This window comes from Alosa alosa, chromosome 2 (assembly GCF_017589495.1).
Source record: "Alosa alosa isolate M-15738 ecotype Scorff River chromosome 2, AALO_Geno_1.1, whole genome shotgun sequence".
Taxonomy (NCBI): domain Eukaryota; kingdom Metazoa; phylum Chordata; class Actinopteri; order Clupeiformes; family Clupeidae; genus Alosa; species Alosa alosa.
In genome coordinates this window covers 33,569,395-33,596,615 of record NC_063190.1, presented here as the reverse complement: position 1 = coordinate 33,596,615, position 27,221 = coordinate 33,569,395, and the positions used below count along the sequence as shown (strand labels likewise).

At 40.4% G+C, this 27,221-nt stretch overlaps 2 protein-coding genes and 1 long non-coding RNA gene across 5 annotated transcripts in view; all 3 read right to left on the bottom strand.

Moving 5' to 3' along the window:
• Window positions 1-6,499, bottom strand: part of LOC125287441 (tripartite motif-containing protein 16-like) — a 29,533-nt gene extending 23,034 nt beyond the window's left edge. For all 3 annotated transcript variants that reach the window (XR_007192367.1, XM_048233286.1, XM_048233295.1), the window contains exons 1-2: window positions 5,885-6,499; window positions 5,220-5,315 (exon numbers count right to left, since the gene is read on the bottom strand). Coding sequence is in view for 2 of the 3 variants with exons in the window: in XM_048233286.1 (XP_048089243.1) it covers window positions 5,220-5,315; window positions 5,885-6,466 (678 nt within the window). In the remaining variant the exon portion in view is untranslated. The remainder of the gene's footprint in view (window positions 1-5,219; window positions 5,316-5,884) is intronic.
• A 2,444-nt stretch (window positions 6,500-8,943) lies between these two features.
• On the bottom strand, window positions 8,944-20,487 carry LOC125285382 (tripartite motif-containing protein 16-like). The gene is given in 9 exon segments (XM_048229805.1): window positions 8,944-9,871; window positions 10,113-10,169; window positions 14,896-14,955; window positions 15,661-15,832; window positions 16,291-16,524; window positions 17,190-17,283; window positions 17,965-18,173; window positions 18,176-18,464; window positions 20,402-20,487. Coding segments are annotated over 9 exon segments (1,716 nt in total). The 3' UTR covers window positions 8,944-9,356.
• A 4,229-nt stretch (window positions 20,488-24,716) lies between these two features.
• LOC125291063 lies at window positions 24,717-25,726 on the bottom strand. The gene is made up of 3 exons (XR_007192912.1): window positions 25,639-25,726; window positions 25,459-25,558; window positions 24,717-25,373 (listed from the first exon to the last, which is right to left on the bottom strand). It is a non-coding gene; the product is annotated as an uncharacterized LOC125291063 (long non-coding RNA).
• Between the last annotated feature and the right edge of the window lie 1,495 nt (window positions 25,727-27,221).

The following is a 27,221-nucleotide window of genomic DNA, read 5'->3' as shown; positions in this document are numbered from 1 at the left end:
TAATGTTGCTGCGTGGATCACGGTAAGTGTGAATGAAGTGGCCACTTCTTAATGGGACTCGCTGTATGGAAGTAGGCTAAGTAAAATAGAGATGCTTCAAATAAGATAAGGTTAGGATATGCCCGCTTGACAACGGCAGAGATAGAACTGGCCTTTGGCCATAGCAACCATCATAGGCTTTTAATGTCACGCGAAAAAAGTACAACCAAAGCTGAGCTTGATCAACTAGAACGCCTAAAGAACCAGAACTTGAGTGTAGTTTTTGCTGGGTCCCAGGCCATGTTGGTCTGAGGGGAAATGAGAAAGCGGACAGTGCTGCTAAGCAAGCCCTCAATGAAGAAGTCACAGAATGTCAAACTCCGGCCCCAGACCTTAAACCTATACTGAACTCTTACATCACAGATAAGTGGCAATCTGAATGGGATTAATGTACCAACATCAAGCAAGGAATGTGAATTTTGGCACGTTTTCATGATCCACTGGGTCGTTATGGGCCACACAAAATACGGTGTTGCTAAAATTACTCCTATTGTGGCTATTAGAGACATGCGTTCCTGAGTATTCAGCTACATTTAATGAGTTAAGTAAAATACTTTCACACACAAAAAAAAACATCACTAATGTTGTGGACATTACTTTATTCTGAGATACATCAATAGGCTCTCAAAACAATCCTAAACAGACATAAGGTCTTTATAGAGCAAATCCATATAGATTATTTGTCAAATAAACCAGTAAAACAGAATTAGGGGATGGAATATATAACATTCACACTCATAGCTCATATTTTTAAAATAAATCAGTGAAAAAGTATCCTGACAAACAAGCAGCATTTGAATTCCTTAGTCATATTTCATAATTTCAATTCTTCTAGGTTACCTGATAGCCCAGTTTGCGAGGTGCAAGACGCGTGACATTATTTATTTTTGCAGCCAATCACTGCTGTTGTTTTATTTTGTTGATTTGATCTTAGTCATAGAAGCTAAATTCAAAGGCAGGCCACAGGTAAAATCCAACGAACCGCATTCACCCCGCAAGCCAATAGTTGAATAGCCCTCTCCTAGAGCTTTTGCGGTATTGCCACTGCTCCAACACTGAAAGGCACTGTTAGAATGCTTGGATCAAGCCAGGTTCAGCATAGCGTATGCCACTGTATGCTCACGTTGGTGACCGGACCAGGGCAAGCACACTTTTGCAGTTCCCGCCAGAAATGCAGTCTAGTTTTATGTCTATTCTTTGACCATTTGAGTAAAAATGGTTTAAACAACAATTATTACAGTGAAGTAGAGTTTTAAATCATTATCCATATTAACTTTTTTGTACATTATTAGTCTTTTAGACAAAATACTGGTTACACCAATTGACATAAATCGGTTATACCAATTGACCATAAAACGTTTATAGCAATAGGACAAGAAATTGACACAGAAAATAGGCATCAAGGTAAACTGAGTTGGATATTTTGATATGTATTCATGTCATTCATCATATTCCATATCAAATATCATTTCATAACAACAATGAAGAAACTTGTGTTCTATTTGATTTCAGATCAGTTCTCATACAATTGCAGTCTATACCCATTATTTTCAAAGAGAGTGAGATAAATGGCCCTATTTTCGCGATGCAAAACCTGGTGCAAAGCGTATTATTATTCTGACGCAAAGTTTTTTCCTATCTTACACTTCACTTTTATTAAATAATGCGCCCAGGGGTGTGGCAATTACCGACATAAGGTGTGGTCTGGCACATGATCTAAAAATCGCTATCTTACATCTAAAAATCATTACGCCACTGACCAAGAAAAGTCTGGTCTATAGCGAAAGGTGCATATGAAACACAACTGAAGACGCACTGTCACGAGATGTAAGCAGCAATTCCTCTGCAGAATAAATGTCCTTAGGTTATTTATTCAGTCATTCGAACATTATAGGGGGAAGCTTTTTTCAGGCTAAGTTTTTGCTGGTAACCCATTGTCAGTCAATATTGAAAGTAATTAACTGTGTATAACTGTTTTGTCGTTGACTATGACACCACGGTGAAGTTAGTTTCCAGATGTGTGTAGCCTATACTCTGCTAGGTTTTAGTAAAGAATGGCTTAGTGGAATACCTGTTCCATAATGGCCCTATGCACAAGCAGATTCCTTCAAATACACCGCTGACTATTAAAATACTGATGCGCTGTTTGATGTTGCCCTGCTTGCTGTTAAAGGGAATGACAGATGTCCTCCTCATTGGCTTAAAGGATGTTACGCCCAAAACACACCCATGACTGATTAAGAAACATAAGAGCCACCTTTTTGCACCAGGCACCTGACGTTTGATAACAAAACCACCCCAAATGTGGACTGGACAAACCCCTACATGTATTTACGCTATTCGCTAGTGACCATGCATTTTAAATTGCTAAAATAGGGCCCAAAGTGTGTGTGAGAGAGAATAAGAGTGAGTGAAAGAGTGGGTATGATCATTTCTTAACAACCAACCAACAGCAGGATCTGCGTACACTTGCACTCTGTGGCGAGACAAGTGTTCCGTGCTTGTAAGTGGCATCCATTGGGGGACAAGAGGTACATTTTATATTAATAAATGTATTTATATTATTTATTTATAATTTGAACATACTGTTTACATACATCATAATGAAATATTAAAAAATAATTATGGAAGTTTAAATTTAAATGAAAAGCTTTGACATTTCAAAAATCGCTTAAATTGCAATCTAATTAAACCCTTTTAAAGCTATTGTTCATGCTAAACAGTTACGTAGTCACTATTTAAATTATAAAAATAATATAATTGGCACCTAAAATTACATACTCTTGGCCCTGAATCTGACCAAACTGGTCTCAAACAGAAAAGAGTCAAATGGTGTAACCGGTTACACCATTTGACATTTCTATTTAAAAGCAAAATTTGCAGGCATTATTATGGACAACTATGTACACACTTCACCTTTATGTGAATATCCAAACACCGTTTTTACATTAAATTGAATATTTTATGATTATTATGATTTATAACATTTTCAAAAGGTCATACCATTTGACATGTAACCTAAGCTTGCCTGGCCATGGCCTAAAAACACTATTATGTTACTTTAAGAGAGTTGCTAACCTTGACTCATAGTAGTTGGGGTTTTGAAGGGTCCTTCTCTATGACATAGTTTCCTGTCACATGATCATCTGGCATAATACAAAATTGCTCCTTAAATGGTGGTTACACCACTTGACATTTTAAGTGGTTGATGTGACAGACACGATTCCCCATATTAATTAAAACATTCAGAACAATGGGGTTTCATTACTTGTATTAAATATAGAAAAGTTCTTCTGCAAGATCATGCCAGATTATTTTAGAAGGGATTTTGGAGAGAATTTAAATTTTTTTTCAGCAAGTGTAATTATTTAGTTCATGTTTTTGTGGTTACACCGTGTTGACAATTTTACCGAAATTCTGTTAATACTCTTTCAAAATTAAATAAATCCAAAACTTTAAGATTAGGGTTTGATGAAAATGATATTTGAAAATAATTTGTCAAATTATTTTCAAATTTTAACAATTTTAAATGTATGTAACCCATATGTACACAAAAAAATGAGCGTCACGTCATTGACCCTTCTACTGCACAAGAGGCGTGATCAACGGGCATAGTTCAACTGACTCTGTACGCAATTGGATAGTCGTTCACCAATCTGACCAACGAACCGGGTGACTCCAGGCTCTCCCGCTATCATCATCGTTTTATACATGCCAATAGCGCGCCAGGTGGATAAGCCAGTTTGTGATTGGCTCCCGCAAAAGTGTAACGGAAGCAGGAGAAAGAGATGTACAGGCTTCCAGCCTGAGCTGAAGGGCGGAAAAGGATCCGCCGTCAGATCAGGCTGGGTTCACCCAGAGATGTGTGAAGCACTAGAGTGTGTGGGGCACCGTGGGATGGGAGAATTAAGTGGATGTGTGAGGGACGTCAGTGTGTGTGGAACACATGGGCACACCGCAGATGAGGGCAGTGTGACGGAGTGCTGTCACTACGGTTGAGCATGCGTTCTGACTGCCATAGCAACAAGCCTGGCTATTTGGTGTTGCGGTCAAGTTGCAGGGTAACACTTTACTTGACGGGTGAGTTCATAACACATTCATAGCAGCTGTCATAAACTGCACATAAAGCATTCATGACTGTTTCATGAGACATGACTCAACATTCATACCAAACCTTTCATGAATGTGGAAGACAGAACGACGACAACTTGTCAAAATAAAAGTCCAACAATTGCAAGGCAGCATTCGCGTTTTTGTTCCAAACCTTTTACCTGATCACGTCACATCTGAGTCAATGTATTTGTGTAACCTGGATACCATTAATTTAATCACTCCAGCCTTTGTAAATATTTCATGAATATCTTATGAAGTCTACATCAAATGTCACTTTAAGTTGTGAAGTATTCGTAATCACAGAGTTTAACACTGGGAGGTAAACTAGCCTACATTCAGCTGACCCGTATTTGTGTAACCTGGAGCGGTTGGACATTCCCAGTAGCAAAAAATGAGAAATCATCTGCAAAGGTTACATCATAAAACAAATACATTTTTATGAAACAAATATTATTTGCTTGACCATGTTCTGACTTTTTGGCACTGGAGTAGCCTGTTGACTCAGATGTGATGTGATCAGGTAAGAGGTTTGGAACAAAAACGGCAATGCTGCTTTGCAATGGACTTGTTGGACTTTTATTTTGACAAGTTGTTGTCATTCTGTCTTCCACATTCATGAAAGGTTTGGTATTAATGTTGAGTCATGTCTCATGAAACAGTCATTATTGCTTTATGTGCAGTTTATGACAGCTGCTATGAAAGATGATATGATATGATACTTGAACTCACCCGTCAAGTAAAGTGTTACCAGTTAAAGGTTTAGTGTCCCGAAAATCCGGGCTGACTGGGGTCACTGCTCTATCCCCTCACTATCCCCAGGATTAAGCATTTATATTTTGTAGCTTCATTTCTAATATCTGTTGATTTTGCATGTGTCTGTTTTTTTTTTTTTTGTCACAACTTCAGCACATGTCCAACATTGAGCAACAGACCAAGACAAAATTCATCCTAAGAAATTATATTATGGATATCTGTGATCTGCTAATAGCTTATCATCGAAGCGGCCATACTGATTACAATAACATTGGAGAGCTGAAACCTTCATCATACTGCTGTCATCTTCTCACCTTGAGAGTCTCCACAGCCTTCCTCAGCTCCTGCAGCTCCTTCTCTCTCTCCTGGATTCTCTGCTGGAATCTCCTCTGATTCTGCCCCAACTGCTTCTGTTGTTTCAAATACAGACATGTTTAAAGGAGAATTCCGGCGGTTCTTCACATAGATCTCTGTACTGGAGGTCACTGAGCACTGTCGGTACGGTGGTCATGTTTATGCCCCCAAAGTGAAGAAATCGATGTGAAAAACCGCTGGAGTTCTCCTTTTACTATGCTTCCTATTCATTTAGCAAAGTCATGATTACAAATAAAGCAGAATCATTTCTTGTTGAACAATAAATAGTGTAGAAACAACATTAATTCATTTCAGTTGTATAACTGATATTAAGCATTAAACACAAGTCAAGCTGGCTCAGTGCGTGAACAAAAACAAAATGTACTTTTTGTGTACTTTCAGGTGGATACTGCCATGTCCATTTTTAACAGATGGTCAGATTGTATTGTATCATTTTGCACTTTGCACCAGATAATGATTTCCTGGTTTGTGTCTTCTCTTATGAGAAAGAGATTCTGCAGAAAATCAGTTGACTAAGAAGTATAATGTTCTTGTTAAACACATTATATATGTGTATCAGACCTCTCATATAAAATGAAGACACAAGTGTTGCTCCAGTACTCACCTGTTTGTTAGTCCATTCTGCAGCAGCTGTGACTGTGTCGTGGCCTTTATGATCGTCCATCAGACACATAAGGCAGATACAACTCTGATCGGTACGACAAAATATCTCAACAACCTTCTCATGACGAGAGCAGATTCTCTCTTGTAGCGGGCCTGTGGCATCAATCACTGAGTGTTTTCGTCCAGGATTAACTTCATTGTGAACTTTATAATGAGTTTCACAGTAAGACACCAGACACTCCAGACAGGACTTCACAGCTTTGAGTTTTCTCCCAGTGCAGACGTCACACTCCACATCTCCAGGTCCAGCATAATTGTGAGGAGCAGCTTGGATTCTGATCCTCCTACATTTCTCCACCATTTCAGCAATCAGAGGGTTCTTGTAGAGGACAGGTCTGGGAGTGAAGGTGTGTTTGCACAGGGGGCAGCTGTAGACTCCTTTCTGGTCCTCCTGATCCCAGCAGCCCTCAATGCACCTGATACAGAAATTATGTCCACAGGGAATAGCCACTGGATCCTTCAGCAGATCCAGACACACTGGACATGTGAAAGAGTCTTCTTCCTGAGAAATTGCTTCCGCCATTTTCTAACTCTAACAAACACCAAGTGCACACTCTGAGAAGCAGCAGCAGAGTGACATCTGAGTTTCGTTTCTGTTCCACTTTATCAGAACTCAGGACAGGTAGAGTGGGGGAGGGAGGGTGTGGATGAGGGAGTAACCAACCAGATACCTGTGAATGTTGGGGAAGGGTGGGGATGAGGGAGTAGCCAATCAGAGTGTGTCTGAGTAAAAGACTGGAAAAGCAGGTTGGAACAGATTTGTTTTATATTAATAAGGGCGTGAACTGAAGTCGATTACAACAGGGTGGAATCTGGAAATCGTTTCATTTACAAACTTCAGGAGGAAGAAATGACTTGAAGACTCACCAATTCCATTTAACTAAGGCCACTTTATTTCTGCACATAGTGTATGCTACCCAAACTAATGAGGATCACCTCTACCACGTCAACAGTGACAAGCCCTATAAATATGCACTTTCTCTCCTGTGTCTCTGCTTTGCTGCATTTGAACGTTTCTCTAGATTTGGCTCTACTGTGCCACCCCCTGCTCACTGAAACTGAGAACGTAAATGTTAGATCTTCCACATGAGGAGGACTTCACATACACACATTACGGTATTTTCTAGGGCTTTTGAGATTTAGGGTTATTACTGTGCAGTACAATTAATGGTTACACTTTACTTGACAGCGTCGACATAAGAGTGACATGACACTGTCATGAATGTGTCATAAACAAGTCATAAACGTTTATGACATAACACTTCTGTTATTAAGTGACATACAGTTTTTGTCATAACAAGTTAAGTTTAGGATTAGGGTTATGTTTAGGGTTAGGATTAGGGTTAGAGGTTAGGATTAGGGTTAGGTTTCATTTGTCATGACCGTGTAATGTGTTCACGACAGTGTCATGTCACTCTTATGTCGATACTGTCAACTAAAGTGTTTATCAAGTCAATTAAAAGTGCTAACCCAATTAATTATCATGACTACATGGGGTATGTTACATGGGCTGGAGTTCACTAAGGTCATAGTAATTCTGTATGTATGTATGTATGTATTATGTATGTACGTATGTATGTATTATGTATGTATGTATGTATGTATGTATGTATGTACTATACTGTACTTGTCCGTTATGATGGGCTGAGTATGTATTGGAGGGAATATGTATTTGTGTGCATGTGTGTGATTGAATGTGTACAAGCAGATAAGAGCTCAGACAAGAGGAAAGCCAGGATCAGCTCACATAATGGTCTGGGCCTTGCTGTGACTTACAAACAGGACCCCTGTGCTGTGCAGTTTGGAATCAACATCTGCAAATATTCACAATAGCAGCTCTTATACTGAATGACCTGAATGTGTGTGTGTGTGTATGTGCGTGTGTGCGTGTGTGTGTTGAGTGGTCCACCTGCTGGTCTGTGAAATTGTTGTTAAAATTTATTTATTTGCTATTGAGAGAAAAGGCAGGACTGCCATACACACACTCATTAACTGGCGCTCACACACACACACACACACAGTCACGATTGAACACAAACAAACACAGAGAAACACACATACACAGAAGCAAACGTCCACATAGTATACATAAACAAACAAACACATAATGAAATATACCGCTATGCGGTACATCTAGTTATTATTATAATTTGGCAAAGGCAGAGTTTTACCTCCATAGCCAGCACCTAGTGGCAAACCTGCCAGGCAGGACTAATGAAAATGATGAGGGCTTTGTGTCCAAATATTACAGAAACCTGCAGGTTGCTATGATGAGATCAAATCTCCAAAGAAATCAACATTCTAAAATCATACAGAGACTACAGAGAGGTTGCAGATATATAATTCTTTATTTCAGACCCAGGGGGATCCGTATCACAGTAAAAAAACAGTAGAAAAAAAAATCCAGGGTAAAAATACAAAGATACAAAGAAGCCTCCCACAATGTTCAATGTCTAGCATACAGACATTTTCGCCAAAGGTTCCACAGTCTGGAAGAAAATCTGACAGAACTGCGTCCAGGATTAGCCAACACAGCACTGAAGTAATTTTCTGACACAGATACCCTACACATAAATCTATACATCAGATTGCGTAAAACAGCAGAGCAGGTAGGTACCCAAACACACACACACACACACGTAAAGCAGCAGAGCAGGTAGATACCCCAACACTGACAAATAACTGGCTTGCACTGGAGCTTGTTGGAGCTCTCAACTGCAGCCTCATGCTGTCATTACACACCACTGTGAGTTTTCTAATGCTGCCTTGTTAATGACTCTTAACTTAACTCCAAGTTGCTCCGGGGACAATGTAATCCCTTGTAATATAGTTGACATATGTAAGACACTTTGGACAACATTTGCTAAATGAATACATGTAAATATAAACGTGTCCAATCACAGAGGGACGAAAGGCCTGAACACCTGGGGGAGGAGGAGGGGAAGGGGGGGGGCAGGAGGGAGAGGAAGTGCATTGTGGGAGAGGATCAGAGGAACACTGGGCTCCTCAACACATGTCCCACCCAATAGTGTATGTGTGGTGTGCTGATGTGTGTTCCAGCAGAGGTCCAGAGGTGCAGACGCTGTAATATCTGCTGGGGTCCAGAGATGAGGGAGTGATTTTGGGCTTTTGTTTTGCCCAACAACAGAGAATCTCAGGCAGCTGCCAGATCCTTACATGTGAGTGGTGGCTTATGTGTGTGCTGATGAGATGGGATGTGTTTATGGGGGTGTGTGTGGATCTGGGATCTTTACATTTCACGGTATAGGTCACAACAGCTGTGTGAGTAAGTGGTCTGGACTTAGGGGTCCAGAGATATCATTACCTCTGTGACACTATACAGTACGTGCTGAGATGTGATCTGTAAATGGATGTGTGTGTGTAGCGTTACTAAGAGCATCTGTGTATGTGAGTCACAATAAGTTCACTGATGATCCAGGATCTACCAAAAACCCAGGGTAGAGTGTGTCTGTGAATGTGGTCTGGACTCTGTGCAGGAGGGTCATTGTATCAGAGATGCTGTAGAAGGCCAGAGTTCCTGCCCTGTGATCCACATACACTCCTATTCTGAAGCTGGCCACTAGAGGGAGTTTAGTCTGTTTATTATAGTGAAGGAAATAGGAGCTGAAGCTGCGGGGCTCCAGGCTCCAGGACTGACCATTACGTCCAAACCAACACTCATCACCCAGTCCTTTCTTGCTGATGCTTTTATATGAGACTGCTATATCAACCTCCCCACTCCACTCCACCTCCCAGTAGCAGCGTCCAGACACACCCTCTCTACACAACACCTGATTCCACCAATCAAATCTCTCTGGATGATCAGGATATGACTGGGCCTCTCTTCTCCACTCCACCCTCCTGTTCCCCTCAGACAGATGGAGGTTTCTGTGAGCTGTATTTGGATCCAGTGTGAAGTGGCAGCAATCTGATGGAGAAGAGAAAACAGGACACACTTAGACTTGTATTTGTGTATTACAGTGTGTGTGTGCGTGTGCGTGTTCGGGTGTGTGTGCGTGTGTGCGTGTGTGTGTGTGTGTATGTGTGTGTCTGTAAATGTGCACAAGTGTATATGTGTCTGATGTCAGTGTGTAAACGGTGTCAATTGGATATATTTTCTCTTGTGTTGTGTGTGTGTGTGTGTGTTTGTTTGTTTGCGTCCAACTTACACCGCAAGAGCGCCTCTCTGGTCACTGATTCTGTATAAACAGCCTGGACATCAGACACTGAAACAGAACATAGCACTTTAATACCAATACAACTTAGTTACATTATACAGCACAGAGAGAATGATTTCATGGTTGCCCAAAAAACCATAAAAAACATGGTTAATTTTCGTAAGGGCTCCGACCTCCCACTGATGGAGTATTATAGGTAGTATATAGTATAGGTAGTATAGGCCTATGCATAGATATACTCTCTATGTAGGTATAGACCCTTTCAATCTGCTCCTAGAGGATTTGTGGTTGAAATGTTCAGAACCAATGCAGATAGGACAATTAGAAAATTAGGAAAATTACAGTAATCAGACTTTAGCTTACAGTAATGTTCTACAAAAAGTCGACTTTATGTCTTTTTTACTCTATTTTTGTTTCTCGCCAAGTAGTTACCGTTAGCGCAATGTTTTTTTTCTATAGACCTATGAATACATACACCCATCCCCAGTGTTTGGAGTAATGCGTTACAAAAGTAATGTAATTACTGTAATATATTGCTGTTTGCGGTAACGCGGTAATGTAAGGCATTACAAAAAAACAATTGGGTAATATTTACTCGGTACAAACTTCAGTAACGCGCGTTACAATGCAGTTTAACCCAAAATTAAGCGCTTGTTTTGTTTTGATACATATTTGCAAACACCACGCGAGAACAACAGAGGAGAAAAAATCCGCGCAAAATAGTAGAACGTTATGAGACTGGTTGAATATGACTGTGGCTGCAGCAGACTCGCAGGCGGACTCTATTTGCAGGATGGACATAAGCCATTATTCATTATTTTCAGCTTGTCAGAGACAAGGCTATGAAGAACATAATAGTTAGTGCACTTTGTGTGCGAAACCGAAAGATCTCTCAGCTCGCGAAATAGCACAAGTAAATTAATGAAACATCTAAAGTAGTGCCACGCTAATCTTTTTGATTCTTGATAAAACACAAACTATGGTGTTGTGCATGTCAGCTTTGTGCTGTGAACTTGAATTGAAGAGAATAAAGGGATAGAAATGCAGAAAAATATTGTGTAGCCTGGCAGTGCCACCGCTCCCACCACGCGCATCACGCACTTTGCGTTGGGCACCAAAGGACAGAGGGGGCACCCAAATGTAACCAATGAATAGTAGCTTTACTGCAAACTGCGTTTCACTCTTCATCAATAACGTTTACAATGTCAAAATGCACTAACACGATGTTACATGCAAGTTTGATACCTTTTGGGTTCTCTCAATCACCACGTAGTACTAGAATTGGTGGGTCTTCAATCATTCGTTTTCCAAGCATTTAGGCTACATGAAGCACATGATATGCTGAGTCGACTGAAACGCATTCCATTCAGATAGCTAGGTGGATACCAGGCTCATAATTCACTTGTATTCGCAAAACGAAATGTGAAGCAACATGTCATTGCATACTTCCATTTCCAAAGCAATGAAGGTTGCTTAAAACAACTTAACATTGTGCATATTATTGTTAATATTGTGCTATCAATGTAACTCAAACAAATAAGGCTTGTAAACAAGAGCTGGCTAAAGGGCATTATGACAACGTAAAGATCAATGCTCTTAAAGTGACAGTGCACCATTTATAAGTAAAACAGCATTTCTTCAGAAATTAATGTTTAAAAATACACAGTAATGGTCTGTAAATAATAGTAATCATTTATTTTACTTTAGGTGTTTGAGTTATCATTTAAATGTCACTCACTCTAAGCCACTCACTCAGGGCACCGAAATGGCCAGCAGGCCACCATCTTGACATGTCTTTATTAAAGGAACCGTATGTAAAAACTGTATTTCAATTAATCATAAAATTGCCCTGATATGTCACTAGACATTAAGAAATCATGTTCATTTCAAATACTTATATCACTGACAACAGTAGTCTGGCCAGGATATTGTCATTTAAAAAGTGAAGTTGCAGCCCTCAACTGATGTTGATGTTGTCATGTTGTGTTTTGGTCTAATGCGCCACCCTCCACCTATCTACTAATCACAAAGTCAGTAGTGTTTCGTCATCCGGTTGCCAACTCTGGCAGTCAGAGGGGAGGGGAAGGGGATACACCGCTCTACAGTAATTTGAAAGTGATTGTACCCGTTTTGGCCACAATCTTACATACGGTTCCTTTAAGCTTTGATTTACAATATAGTAGGCTCTCTATTGATTTTAATGAGTAGGCCTAGGCCTTAAAGTTACAGTATTTCTATCACAATTTACCAGACTTTGACCTTTTGTCGGTTTTTAACAAAATTCTGACTATGATTGTTCCTTGTATTGCATTATGAGCACTGCGCCTATTGCATTCTACTGTTGCCTTAAGCCTAGCTCGGTCATTGTGCTATACCACATCTCCCTCCATTGGAAGAGCAAGCTGCATTGAGCGTAATAAACTGCATTTAGAATGGCAAATCCATATTTCTAGATATTTTGGTGAAAGTAACTTAAAAGTAATGCAATAGTAGTGTAATGCCTTACAATTCAGAGACAGTAATATTATAATGTAACAAATTACTTTGAAATGACAGTAATAAGTAATGCATAGTACATTACGGTTTTGAAGTAACTTGCCCAACATTGCCCATCCCCCGACACACACACACCCACACACACACACTTTTATTTGTCAAAAAAAATCAAAGTAATTTGATAGTAGTCAGTCATTCCCATCTTAGGCAAAATCAGCTTTTTTAAAACTCCATCTCCATACATCTGGTGGTCATTGTATTTTGCTTTGTTTTTTTTTCTTGCTGGTTGTAAAATACTATATTTGCAACAGCAAATTATTTGGGGGAAAATCACTATTATTGTTTCCAATAATGCTTGCATTTTTACTGTATATTTCAACTTCTCTCTGTAGATAACACAATTTTCACTCTTCTATGGAAATACATATATAAGTACATATAAAGTCTATGAAAGACAGAAGAGCTTTAGGTTTTGAGTAACAGTGTGTACATGATGTATCCAAAATGTCATATTATGACAAAAGTGTTTATAATGTGAGGCGAATGTTTGCTTTAAAGATGTGTTTATGGCATTTTGAATGTTGTGTGTCATTTTGCTAGAGATTTGAAGCATTTTGCATTTTGTGTGAGCAATTGTGGCTTTTGTGTGTGGAGAAAAATAGACACAGAGTTTTGAAAACGTATTACAAAAAAACGATAGACCCCAGGGGCCTGTACTACGAAGGGAGCTTAACCTACCCAGATGTAACCCAGGGTTACTTTGTTAAACCGGGGTTGACAAAACCTGGTTATCATAAGTGGTGTTAATCGGTACTACGACGCTGATTAAGAAGTTGATTTGTTGAACCGGGGTTAACCTAATTGGAGTTTGTGCGTGTTCACATAAAAGGGGCCGGTTGCAGCGCAAGTCATCACTTTCAATGATGACGAAATCACCTTATTTTACGGACGAGGAATGCACAATTATTGTGACAAGTTACGAGGAATCAAAACTCACTCTACGACAAAAATCAAATACGTCGGCAGCAAACAAAGCAAGGCAAGGCTGTTGGCAACGTATTGCAGATCGGTTAGCCTAAATGCCTAAAAGTAAAGTTTTATTTCCACATGTTCTTCAAATATGTGTTATGGAGGATTAATAGTTTGCGGAATGTCTGAAATGAGTTGAAATAATTAAATTGCCTATTTTGAGTTCATAGAAAGGCCTACAGATGCAACACAATTCAGAAGTGGGCATATAGATTACAGTACTAGGATAATTGAATGTTTAAGTAGCCCCCATTGACTGATTTAGTGTATGCCTAATCCTGTGAACATTTCAGATGCAACACACATGGCAGCAGGTAAAAATGAAACACAAAAACATTATTCAGGTTTATATGGTTATAGCTTGCATTAATATTTCTTAATTGTGAAAACATGTAGGCCTAGTATGCTTATAGCCTTCACTTGGCCTCTTTTTTACAGAAGAAAAAGGTGTCTTTGAACACTACTGTAAGGCACCAGAGTGTTTTACAGTAGCAGAGGAGTTGGCCATCGCAAATAATAGTGGAAGGCCGATTATGGAGGGGGTTGAGGGAGGCATTCGGCCGGATTCTGGTGCTGTGGAAATGTGTAGCCTTTATGTGCAGGGTACAGTAATATGACATTCAATTCAACAAGTTTGTTAAAATTGTGATTTTAATTTATTAGGCCTATTGTAGGTCCGATTTATTTTCGGACAGTAGGCCTAGGCTATTCTTTCTCAGATGTTCAGCATATGTAGGCCTATGTCCGATTTATTTTCGGACATACAGTATTCTTGCTCGATGTTCAGCATCACCGATGGAATACATTAATTGTCCACGTAAGGGCATATGACGGGTGACTCATCTGACAAAGATAACAAATTCCCTCGGCTGACAATCTATATCTTCATAGAGAATATCGTCCGGGCCCCACACGATGACGTATGGATCGTCCAGGTACGCCGACATTGTTTCAGGAGAAATTGTTAGTGGAGGGGTGGTACTTATAAAGGGTGTGGTTAACGGAAACCTCAGGTTAACCAAGAACATAACCTGCTCGGAGCAGGTTTGAGATGCAGAGTAAATTGCCATGGCAGCATACCTCGGTTAAAACCTATCCACCTTTCATAGTACGGGTTAATCGGGAAGTTACGCCACACGTGATCAAGTTACTCTCGAAGTTACCCAGATAAGCCAGTAACCCCGCTTCGTAGTACAGGCCCCAGATGTAAAGGCTTAGAGGCTGTTAGAATCATTCAGTAAAGACTCACTGTTTGGTTGCAGACATTCCTTACTGTCAGTTCTTCTGACTGGGAGTTCAGGATCAGTACCTGGGAACAAACACAGAGACGGTCATTCACACAGAATCTACAGAACACACCAACACACATTTGCTCTGTATATTTATATTATCTTCATGTGTACTGCACCTTTGGGGAAATGTTTGTGTGGGAGCCATTAGCTATTGTTGTGGTGGTGGTCTACACTAGGGGGCAGTGTGCTAGGTCATAGGTCACAGTGGCACAGGTGTGCCAGGTAATTAATTCACAGGTGTAGCGGGTGGGTAATGATGCTAGGGTGGCGGGGAGATGGCACGGTTTTTACCGCTGGCACGCCACAGCTAGATTAGCCCTCACGTTTGCCTCTACTCTGAACTCTGTAACCTATCTTTGCTATTAAATGGGAACACCAAGCAAGGATTATAAACGTTGTGGACTTCAACTTTATCAGAAGTGGACAGGCATATAGCGCGTCAAAAACAGGATCTAGCCCTCACCCAGCCGAGTGTCTGATTTGTGTTAAGACAGTCACTACAGTTTGTTTTGTGTTTGTTTTTTTGTTCAACTGTGACAGGCATGTTTGTTCTAAAAGGAATTTTTGTTATCTCAACTATAGAAGGGATTGTAACTTGATGACAGACTCACATTCTAAATGTGTTGTTGAGAGACAGAAAATAGTCAGAATGAATCCAATTAGAACTTTACAATATCTCATAAACGCAGTTCATGATTCCATCTATTTGATGTTTGTCCAACCTGCTGCAGATATCTTGGCTACTTCCTGCTTGAAGATGCCATCCAGTTTCTCCTCCAGCTGCACCTTCACTGCAGACACAGATTCTTTCACAGCCTCAAAAGAGAAACTCTGATTGAAAGTCACGCTGGGTAAGTCTTTAGAGTGAGGAGACTCTTTGATTGATGGGACATTCTACAGGTGAAAATATAAAAGTTGAGACAGACTAGCTGAACATTCTGTTAGGGCTGTGTTTTATCCAAGACTGCATCATGAGTGAAATCAATTTATTGTGCTTTATTGTGAATATGCTGCTGGTTGGAACTAGACTCTGCAAGGAGCACCAGTGACTGACACAACATTCTGCAGAGAAACACACACAAGGTAAGACAGGCCACCTTAATACTACAAGGGCTGTTTCCCCAAACGCTGCAGACTTAATGGGCTAAATCAGTTGGTTTATTGTGTGCGCCATTATGCATGAGTGTTTAAGTGTGTATTTCTGTCAGATATTGTATCTACTGTAAAGCAATACAATATATATTTTTAATTAATCACACATAATCACACATTATACAGCACACATACATATTTTATTAAACACTGTTCATTTTGAAATATGTCATATGTTCAGGAGTACAGGTGAATGTTACCTTGAGGAAATGGATGTGATCTTTTGTGTGTGAAAGCTGCTCCAGCTCAGCATCTCTCCTCTTCAGCTCAGCAATCTCCTGCTCCATTCGCTTCAGGAATCCTTCAGCCCGACTCACCTCAGCCTTCTCCTGAACTCTGATCAGCTCTTTCACCTCAGAGCGCCTTCTCTCAATGGAGCAGATCATCTCAGTAAAGATCCTCTCACTGTCCTCCACTGCTGTCTGTGCAGAGCTCTGTTAGGAGACACACAAAGAGGAGGACAGGAGACACACAGAGGGAGGTGTGGCAAAGAATTACAACTTCTTACTGCCGAGTAGAACTTGACACTGGCTACATGAGCTGCACGAGGGACCCCAGGATAAGTTGACCCCTGTGTGAGGGACCCAGAGATGTGTGAAGCACTAGTGTGTGGGGCACCGTGGGATGGGAGAAGTACAGCTAGTGTGTGTGAGGGACGTCAGTGTGTGTGGAACACATGGGCACACCGCAGATGAGGGCAGTGTGACGGAGTCCTGTCACTACGGTTGAGCATGCGCTCTGACTGCCATAGCAACAAGTCTGGCTATTTGGTGTTGCGGCAAGTTGCAGGTTTAGTGTTTAAAATCCAGGTTTAAGGCTGACTAGGGTGACTGCTCTGTCCCCTCATACCCCCAGAATTAAGCATTATTTTGTAGCTTAATACTTAATATCTGTTGATTTTGCATGTGTCTTTTTTATCACAACTTCAGCACATATCCAACATTGAGCAATAGACTAAATACAATAAACAAAATTCGTTCTGAGAAATTACATTATGGGTATTTGAGATCTAATAGCGTATCATCACAACAGCCATACTGATTAAACATTATAACATTGGAGAGCTGAAACCTTCATCAGTCTGCTGTTATCTTCTCACCTTGAGAGTCTCCACAGCCTTCCTCAGCTCCTGCAGCTCCTTCTCTCTCTCCTGGATTCTCTGCTGGAATCTCCTCTGGCTCTGCCCCCAACTGCTTCTGTTGTTTCAAATACACACATGCTTAACTATGCTTCCTAATCATGTGTCAAATGCAGACATGCTTGAAGGAGAATTCCGGCTATTCTTCACTCAAGGTCACTCATGGAGTACTGTTGGTATGATGTGCATGTTCATGCCCCCAAAGTGTAGCACTATAGCTTCCTGGCACATCTAGCTGTTCGCTGCAACAACTCCAGCTAGGCAGAGCTGATCATTCTTTTTCGTACCGACAGTCCTCGGTAATACTGAGAAAAAGAGATCTAGAAAATGCTTCCTATTCATTTGGCAAAGTAATGATTACAAATAAAGCAGAATAATTTATTGTTGAACACGTAATAGTGTAGAAACAACATTAACTCATTTCAGTTGGAGAAATGGTATTGAGCATTAAACACCAGTGAAGCTGGCTCAGAGCTCATGAAAAACAAATTGGGCCTTTTGTGTGGTATCATATCCTAGGGGATACTGCCATGTCAATGTTTAACAGATGGTCAGTTTGTATACAACAGTTTGCACTTTGCACCGGATAATGATTTCCTGGTTTGTGTCTTCTCTTATGAGAAAGAGATTCTGCAGAAAATCAGTAGATCATAAGAAGTATAATGGTCTTATAATTAATCAAACACATGTATCAGACCTCTCATATAAAATGAAGACACAAGTGTAGCTCCAGTACTCACCTTTGTTAGTCCATTCTGCAGCAGCGGTGACTGTGTCGTGGCCTTTATGATCGTCCACCGTGCACATAAGGCAGATACAACTCTGATCAGTACGACAAAATATCTCAAGAACCTTCTTGTGACGAGAGCAGGTTCTCTCCTGTAGCGGGCCTGTGGCATCAACCACTGAGTGTTCTCGTCCAGGATTAAGTTCATTGTGAGCTCATACTCATAGTGAGTTTCACAGTAAGACACCAGACATTCCAGACAGGACTTCACAGCTTTGAGTTTTCTCCCAGTGCAGATGTCACACTCCACATCTCCAGGTCCAGCATAATTGTGAGGAGCAGCTTGGTCTCTGATCTTTTTACATTTCTCCACCATTTCAGCAATCAGAGGGTTTTTGTAGAGGACATGTCTGGGAGTGAAGGTGTGTTTGCACAGGGGGCAGCTGTAGACTCCTTTCTGGTCCTCCTGATCCCAGCAGCCCTCAATGCACCTCATACAGAAATTATACCTGTGTGTCTGAGTGAAAGACTGGACAAGTAGGTGGGAACTGATTGATACCCTAACCAAAAGTTTATGGAAGTGCACTGTTGGTATAATTAGTTAAAATATGTAAGTAAAAAGTTTACTTTTTGTGTACTGACCAGAGACATTCTAAATTGATTTATACTTGGCTTGTACTGATAAGTATACATAAAGGTTTAAGTATATCTGACCTATAGTTGGCAGTTATACTTAAGTTTACTTGGCAGAACATCTAAGTATATTTGCTTGTGCTTGTATCCAGGGACTGATCTTTGAGAGGCTGCACGCCAGTGTTCTGCACCACAGAAAAAGCCCAGAAATAAACTTAAACAAAGATGGCGGCTGGGGATGGCATTAGACATAAAGTCTACCAACAGCTTGTCTCGAACTGTAAAAAATTCAAGCTTATAATTAAAAAAAAAATAACCATTGTAGTTGTATTTTTTAAAACCCTGTACAGATGAAACAACAGGTGTGGGTAGTCACGCAACTACTTGTAACGCACATGAGTGAAAAAGTAGTTCATATTCCTTTTTAAAACTGTACTTCTACTTATTACTTGAGTAATATTTTGAGCCAGTAATCTACTTTTTACTCAAGTACATTTTCTATATACCTACAACTACATTTTCCATATCGATATACCACTAATCAGCCCTAAATCGGCAGGGAGAGAGAGCCAGAGGCATCTCCAAGAAGATACCGTGGTGCTAACTGCCTCGAAGAAAAAATAAGTAGGCTACTGTTTCTCATTAGAACACTTTCAGACAAGCAGGTTGTTGGTCCGAGACACCGCATCGTCAGCATTTGCAGAATATAGGCCACCAATAAGAAAACCTTGTTAACAACTGCTGTTAGATCAACATTTGCAAAGCAAAGAGAGAAGGGCATAGGTGGATGGGGGGTAGATAGTGGGAGTTGATAACATGCCTGTAGGCTAAGTGCTTAAAGTTTTTACCCATATTAACTATTTTAGTCTTTCCAGCACAACATAAAAATATAAAAAAAATGGAAATTAACCTGTTATTTGAGTACTTTATTAACAACATACTATTTTACTTTTACTTAGGTAAGTTTCTCAAAAAGAATTTTTTACTTTTACTTGAGTAGGCCTACATTTTTAAGGGAGTAATTGTACTTTTACATGAGTATAGATTTTCAGTACTCTACCCACCACTGTCAAACAAGCGCAATGTGATGTTTAGAAATACTACAGTAACACTACAGGAACATCATCAGAGTATTCTCACACTCCCCTTGGGAAGTATTTGTGTTTGTTTGTGTTGTGTTTAAGTGATTTCACATAGACTGCATTTCTTCTTCATGTAGAACAGCTTGTGAGGCAGTGAACCTAACTGTCCACTAGATGGCGCATGTCATTACTCGATGATCATCAAGTAGTAGTCAAGTCATCAAGTAGTGGTCGAGTACTGCTTTCTCCACTAGAGGGCAGTCTAAGGCAATAAACGAAAGTCAGTATGTTACAGGGGCTGGAGTTCATTAAGGTCATGCGATTGTGTTCTGTTCCCGGAACATGCGTTCTCATTATGTTCCGCAGCGTTCGGGCCTCCTCGGGTTAGGGGAGCTTTTCATAGCCCCCTCGATGAAGAGCCGAGCTCCCCCACAGCACCTGCAGAAACCCATCTCTGGCACCACCACTGAGCTCGCCTAATGGTCTGGGCCTTGCTGTGACTTACAAACAGGATCCCCTGTGCTGTGCAGTTTGGAATCAACATCATGTCACAAGAGCAGCTTTTATACTTAATGACCATATGTGTGTATGTGTGTGTGTGTGTGTGTGTGTGTGTGTGTGTGTGTGTGTGTGTGTGTGTGAGTGTGTGCTGTGTGTGTGTGTGTGTGTGACTGTGTGTGTGTGTGTGCGCGCGCGTGCATGTGGGTCTGTGTGTGTGTGTGTGTGTTTACCAGCTGGAGTGGTCATGCTTTCGTCCACCTGCTGGTCTCACATCATCCTCCATGACTGTGGCTTTGCAGAGTTTCAGTGGATCCATAAGTCTGTGCTGTGTGTGTGTGTGTTTGTTTGTGCGCTTATATGTCTGCCAGTCACACGTCACCCTCCCCAAATATTTGTATATATTGGAGACTTTATTACACATTAACAAACATTTTTAGCAAACTTGATCACATTAACAAACATACTTGATCACAACAAACTTGATCTTGATCTGTAACCGGAGGATTGCTGGTTCGAACCCCGACCAGTAGGAACGGCTGAAGTGCCCTTGAGCAAGGCACCTAACCCCTCACTGCTCCCCGAGCGCCGCTGTTGATGCAGGCAGCTCACTGTGCCGGGATTAGTGTGTGCTTCACCTCACTGTGTGTACACTGTGTGCTGTGTGTGTTTCACTAATTCACGGATTGGGATAAATGCAGAGACCAAATCTCCCTCACAGGATCAAAAGAGTATACAGTATATACTTATACTTATGCATTAACGAACTTGATCACATTAGCAAACTTGATCACATTAGCAAACTTGATCACATTAGCAAACTTGATCAAATTAACAAACTTGATCACATTAGCAAACTTGATCAAATTAACAACTTGATCACATTAGCAAACTTGATCAAATTAACAAACTTGATTACAACAAACTTGATCACATTAGCAAACTTGATCAAATTAACAAACTTGATTACAACAAACTTGATCACATAAGCAAACTTGATCAAATTAACAAACTTGATTACAACAAACTTGATCACATTAGCAAACTTGATCAAATTAACAAACTTGATCAAATTAGCAAACTTGATCACATTAGCAAACTTGATCACATTAGCAAACTTGATCAAATTAACAAACTTGATCACATTAGCAAACTTGATCACATTAGCAAACTTGATCAAATTAACAAACTTGATTACAACAAACTTGATCACATTAGCAAACTTGATCACATTAGCAAACTTGATTACAACAAACTTGATCACATTAGCAAACTTGATCACATTAGCAAACTTGATTACAACAAACTTGATCACATTAGCAAACTTGATCACATTAACAAACTTGATCACATTAGCAAACTTGATCAAATTAACAAACTTGATCACATTAGCAAACTGGATCACATTAGCAAACTTGATCACATTAGCAAACTTGATCACATTAACAAACTTGATCACATTAGCAAACTTGATCACATTAGCAAACTTGATCAAATTAACAAACTTGATCACATTAGCAAACTTGATCACATTAGCAAACTTGATCAAATTAACAAACTTGATTACAACAAACTTGATCACATTAGCAAACTTGATTACAACAAACTTGATCACATTAGCAAACTTGATCACATTAGCAAACTTGATCAAATTAACAAACTTGATTACAACAAACTTGATCACATTAGCAAACTTGATCACATTAGCAAACTTGATTACAACAAACTTGATCACATTAGCAAACTTGATCACATTAGCAAACTTGATCAAATTAACAAACTTGATTTCAACAAACTTGATCACATTAGCAAACTTGATTACAACAAACTTGATCACATTAGCAAACTTGATCACATTAGCAAACTTGATTACAACAAACTTGATCACATTAGCAAACTTGATCAAATTAACAAACTTGATCACATTAGCAAACTTGATCACATTAGCAAACTTGATCACATTAGCAAACTTGATCAAATTAACAAACTTGATCACATTAGCAAACTTGATCACATTAGCAAACTTGATCAAATTAACAAACTTGATCACATTAGCAAACTTGATCACATTAGCAAACTTGATCAAATTAACAAACTTGATCACATTAGCAAACTTGATCACATTAGCAAACTTGATTACAACAAACTTGATCACATTAGCAAACTTGATCACATTAGCAAACTTTGATCAAATTAACAAACTTGATCAAATTAGCAAACTTGATTACAAGCAAACTTGATCACATTAGCAAACTTGATCAAAAACAAACTTGATCACAACAAACTTGATCACATTAGCAAACTTGATTACAACAAACTTGATCACATTAGCAAACTTGATCACATTAGCAAACTTGATTACAACAAACTTGATCACATTAGCAAACTTGATCACATTAGCAAACTTGATCAAATTAACAAACTTGATCACATTAGCAAACTTGATTACAACAAACTTGATCACATTAGCAAACTTGATCACATTAGCAAACTTGATCAAATTAACAAACTTGATCACATTAGCAAACTTGATCACATTAGCAAACTTGATTCATTCTTCTTTCACTTTCACTCTAGAGTACAATGTACTTCACAACTGTAGGCCGTGAAATTATATGTGAATGATTTATCAAATTTTACAAAGCACACAATATTAAAGCTCCCAATATTAATAACCCTTATTTCAATCTATTGAACTTTTCAGTGAGCAAACCCGACCCGAGCCCCAGCCTAGGCAACCCATGAAAGCCAGTCAATTGAATGAGTGTCATAGTTTACAACAGTGGTTCTTAACTGGTGGGTCGGGACCCAAAACTGGGTCGCAGAACCGTTCAGGGTGAGTCGCGGAGCTTGTGGTTAAAATAAAATAAATAAATAATCACCCATTTAAAATGCTACCCTTCCAGATCTAATGTTGGACCTTTATTTTGATAACTTTATTCATATGCCAGGGGCAGTCGTGGCCTACTGATCAGGCCTTCGGACTTGTAACTGGAGGGTTGCCGGTTCGAACCCTGACCAGTAGGCACGGCTGAAGTGCCCTTGAGCAAGGCACCTAACCCCTCACTGCTCCCCGAGCGCCGTTGTTGTTGCAGGCAGCTCACTGCGCCGGGATTAGTGTGTGTTTCACCTCACTGTGTGTTTACTGTGTGAGTGTGTTTCACTAATTCACGGATTGGGATAAGTATAAGTATATAAACTTTTTTGATCCCGTGAGGGAAATTTGGTCTCTGCATTTAACCCAATCGGTGAATTAGTGAAACACAAACAGCACACAGTGAGGTGAACACTAATCCCGGGCGAAAGTGAGCTGCCTGCTACAACGGGCGGCGCCGGGGAGCAGTGAGGGGTTAGGTGCCTTGCTCAAGGGCACTTCAGCCGCAGCCCACTGGTCGGGGCTCAAACCGGCAACCCTCCGGTTACAAGTCCAGAGTGCTAACCAGTGGCCCACGGCTGCCCCTTAAAATAAATGCAGACCAAATTTCCCTCACGGGATCAAAAGAGTATATATACTTATATAGAGTATATATACTCTATATCATACATGGGCAACATATACGCCCTAAGGGCCACATCCGCCCGTGGGCTTTCCCCTGACCGCCCGCCGCGAAGGTCCGTGGAAAGAACAATAGTCAAGAGCCTAGCATAGAGATAATGCACGCAAATCAATATCGTTGCTTTTATTTTGAAAGCGACTGCTATTTGTACGCCCATACATTTGTGCGTGGATGCATACGATGTAAACACCCTCACTGATGTGCTGGTGAATAGAATTTATGCTTCTGCGTCGACACAATGTAGTTGCCTTTAAGTCGGCGTAAACCTTTCAAAGTTTTGTGTCTCTTATGTCTGGCGTCGCCACCACCGAAAAGGTTGTCAGAACGAACTCCCTGCTGGTTTTTTGGAGATAATGGCGTTAATTTCAAAACGCTACTGGCAGATAGACAATTTACATTCGGATAACCCCGTCACTGTAACCAAAATATGTCTGAGTTTATTTGCAAAGCTTATGTTAGCGAACTAGTATGATGCTACTACCCACAGGTTGCTTGAAGCAGCCGGCTCAACACACAGGGCGAGTTGACCAATCACAGTTTTGTGCATAAAGTTAAAGCAAAAACATAGCCTACATTTTAAAATGGTTTTCTTCGTGCATGTTGATTAACTAATGACAGCCTACTATTGTCTGCTTCACATTTTCATAGTCTAATTCTGCATTGAGTTAATTTAATGATGGTAATGATGAAATATTGCTGAGTGTTGATGAAATGGTGGCACAGGCCTATGGTTGTACTGACTCCTTCACATTTTCATGGCCTAGCCTAATTATAGATATTGTAGTACTTTTTTATATCAGCCTTTGAAAACTGAAAAAAAAAATGTCAATGACAAAAATATTTTTCGAGAATGAGGATTATGTGGTACCTGACATGCAGAATACCTACTCTGACTACGCCACCCCCTAAACCCAGGCGGGAGAAACCTATAAGCTCTCTAACGTGGCTGGTTCTCGGCCTTCCCCACAAAGGAACAGTTAACAAAAAGGCATATGCGAAATACTCATATTTATTACAAATAGTATAAATACAATCCAGAATGTAAGTAAGAAAGACTGCATGGGATAACTGGCTGAGACTCCTCAGGCTAATAAGGTCGGGTCAGCACACACAGCTCCCGTCTTGGAGAGGGGCCCTGGTGAGAGAAGGGAGAGCGAGACAGCAAACCCAGCACCACAAAAGAATGCAACACGGCAAGCACTGCAAACACAAGAAGTAAATACCACTACAGGATACCACTACAAAATACCACACTGTGTTGTTTACCAGTACACACCGAGAAAATCTCCCTCCATGTGGCACCCAACCCGAAAGGAGCAGTACTGAGTTGCGGATCCGGCCTTGTACAAGGACAGCCTATGATAGAACAAAAGAGGAACAGCCAGCTCCCAGCACAAGCAGTTATAGAGAGACAATGCAACCAAACAAAAAGACAAACAAAATGAAAGCAAACAAACAAACCCAAAAACTAACAGTAAAACAGTGGCTGGCCTGGTGCCTTTTAAAAGAAATGGTACATATTAGTTACCATGTACATTCCACAGCACAATTACACAATGGACATATGTAGTAAATGTAAGCCTACTTTGCAAGAGCGTTCACTACTCCCCACAGCACAGTGACACAGGAAGAAAGGAACATTCCAGTGCTACAGATTTAAAGAAACATAGTTAATTGATTTATAACTACCAATGTAAACAAACAACTAAGATCATAAATATAAAACAAATTACCAGAGCATCAGTGTCTGTAGCCCAGCACACAAATCTTAAAATCAGGCAGTCACCTCAGTGTCCTCCATGAAGAGTGAAACACATGGTTCTAGCATTCACCCTGATAAGTTAAAACAAGTCATGAGAAGTGAGTTCTACAAACACACACACACACACTGCATGGAACATCATATTCATTACCTGCATGACAGGGGACCTTAACAGTCACAAAGAGCAAGTGGTGGAAGCAGCAAGAGAATGTGAGCTCTCAACAAACCAAACTTTATAACTTCCTAGTTAGTCATTTGACCTGCCCCATGTGACCACGCTTGCAGTCACACAAGCCACGCTGGTTGCCAGTGCAGGTGGGCACATAAACCAGAAATCCCCATATCCCCACAATTAAATACTGGACATAGATTAAATAGCCTATTGCTGTTTTTCCTTGGTCTCCCTCACATTTTCATCTGTTCTTACGAGTAGTAAACAAAACCATATGATTTACTTAATGTTATACAAGAACAGAATAGAATTGGACAGAATTGAGTTCAGACTTGAGTTCGGTATTTTGGGTCCGGCCCTCCTCAACAGTTTGTCATGTGGCCCCTTGGGGAAATTAGTTGCCCACCCCTGCTCTATATATGTACTTATACAGTCGTTGCCATGGAGATAAATAATGTTTATGTGACAGGTCATGTTAGAGATCATTTTAGCGGTACATATGGCAAAACAACTCTGAATATTTGAAGCATGGATTCACTTATAAGGGGGTCCGTTGCGCTTCAGCCTCTTGTGTGTTGGGGATAAAAAGGGGCAGAGGCCCCAGTGTGGTGTGCAGTGAAGAGCCGGCACATGAGAGCATGAGACCATCCAAACTGCAACCTACATGTACCCTGGAAATCCAGAGTTCTCGCGAGAGCACAATGGAATTGTCTCTGCGAGACACTCCGGCAAAGAGTGATGATGCACGTTACTTTTACCCCAACATTCCGGGAAACCGGCAAAACTGATGAAGACAGCGCTGCAACGTTGGAGGACAGTACACATGGGTCGTAGTGTTATCCGATTGTGTCAAAGTCCGAAATAATTCAGAGTAAACATGGTCTAGTGTTATCCAATTGCGTGCAGTGAGATTTTTAAATGCATGCTTGTTGCCGCCCCTCGAGTTGGGCCATTACGTTGTTCTTTGCCAGACCTTTAACCCATAGAACCCGATTGACGCAAAGTGCGTCAAAAAACACACCCTCTCTTCTCTGTTACATTTCTCCGCAACTGTGCATCGCAGCGAGATGAAACCTTTATTGCGTGACAGAGGGGAAGTGGAGCTTTCCAACGAGACCAGGCACTTGTCTGCGCGTTAAAGTATGAAAATGTAAAAAAATCTTGAAATTAAATCAAATTGCATCATATTTACAGTCTATACTTCTCTGCGTTCACCTGCGCACCCATTACTCTCGTTTGAATTACTCGAGAACCCGTGATCGCATAGATACGACAAGCATATCAGATGAAAGAGGAGACACAGGGCTATCCATTGGTACCATGTATATCGATCCTTCTGGCTTATGAAAACAGACGAAGTGACTGCAAAATAATAACGTCAGGTACACAAACCAACGCTGCACACCCATTACTCTCGTTTGAATTACTCGCGGACCCGTGATCGAATAGATATGCCACGCATGTCAAATGAAAGAGGAGACACAGAGCTATCATTTGATACCAGGTATATCCTTCTGGGTGATAAAACAGACGAAGAGACAGCAAAATAATAACTTCATATA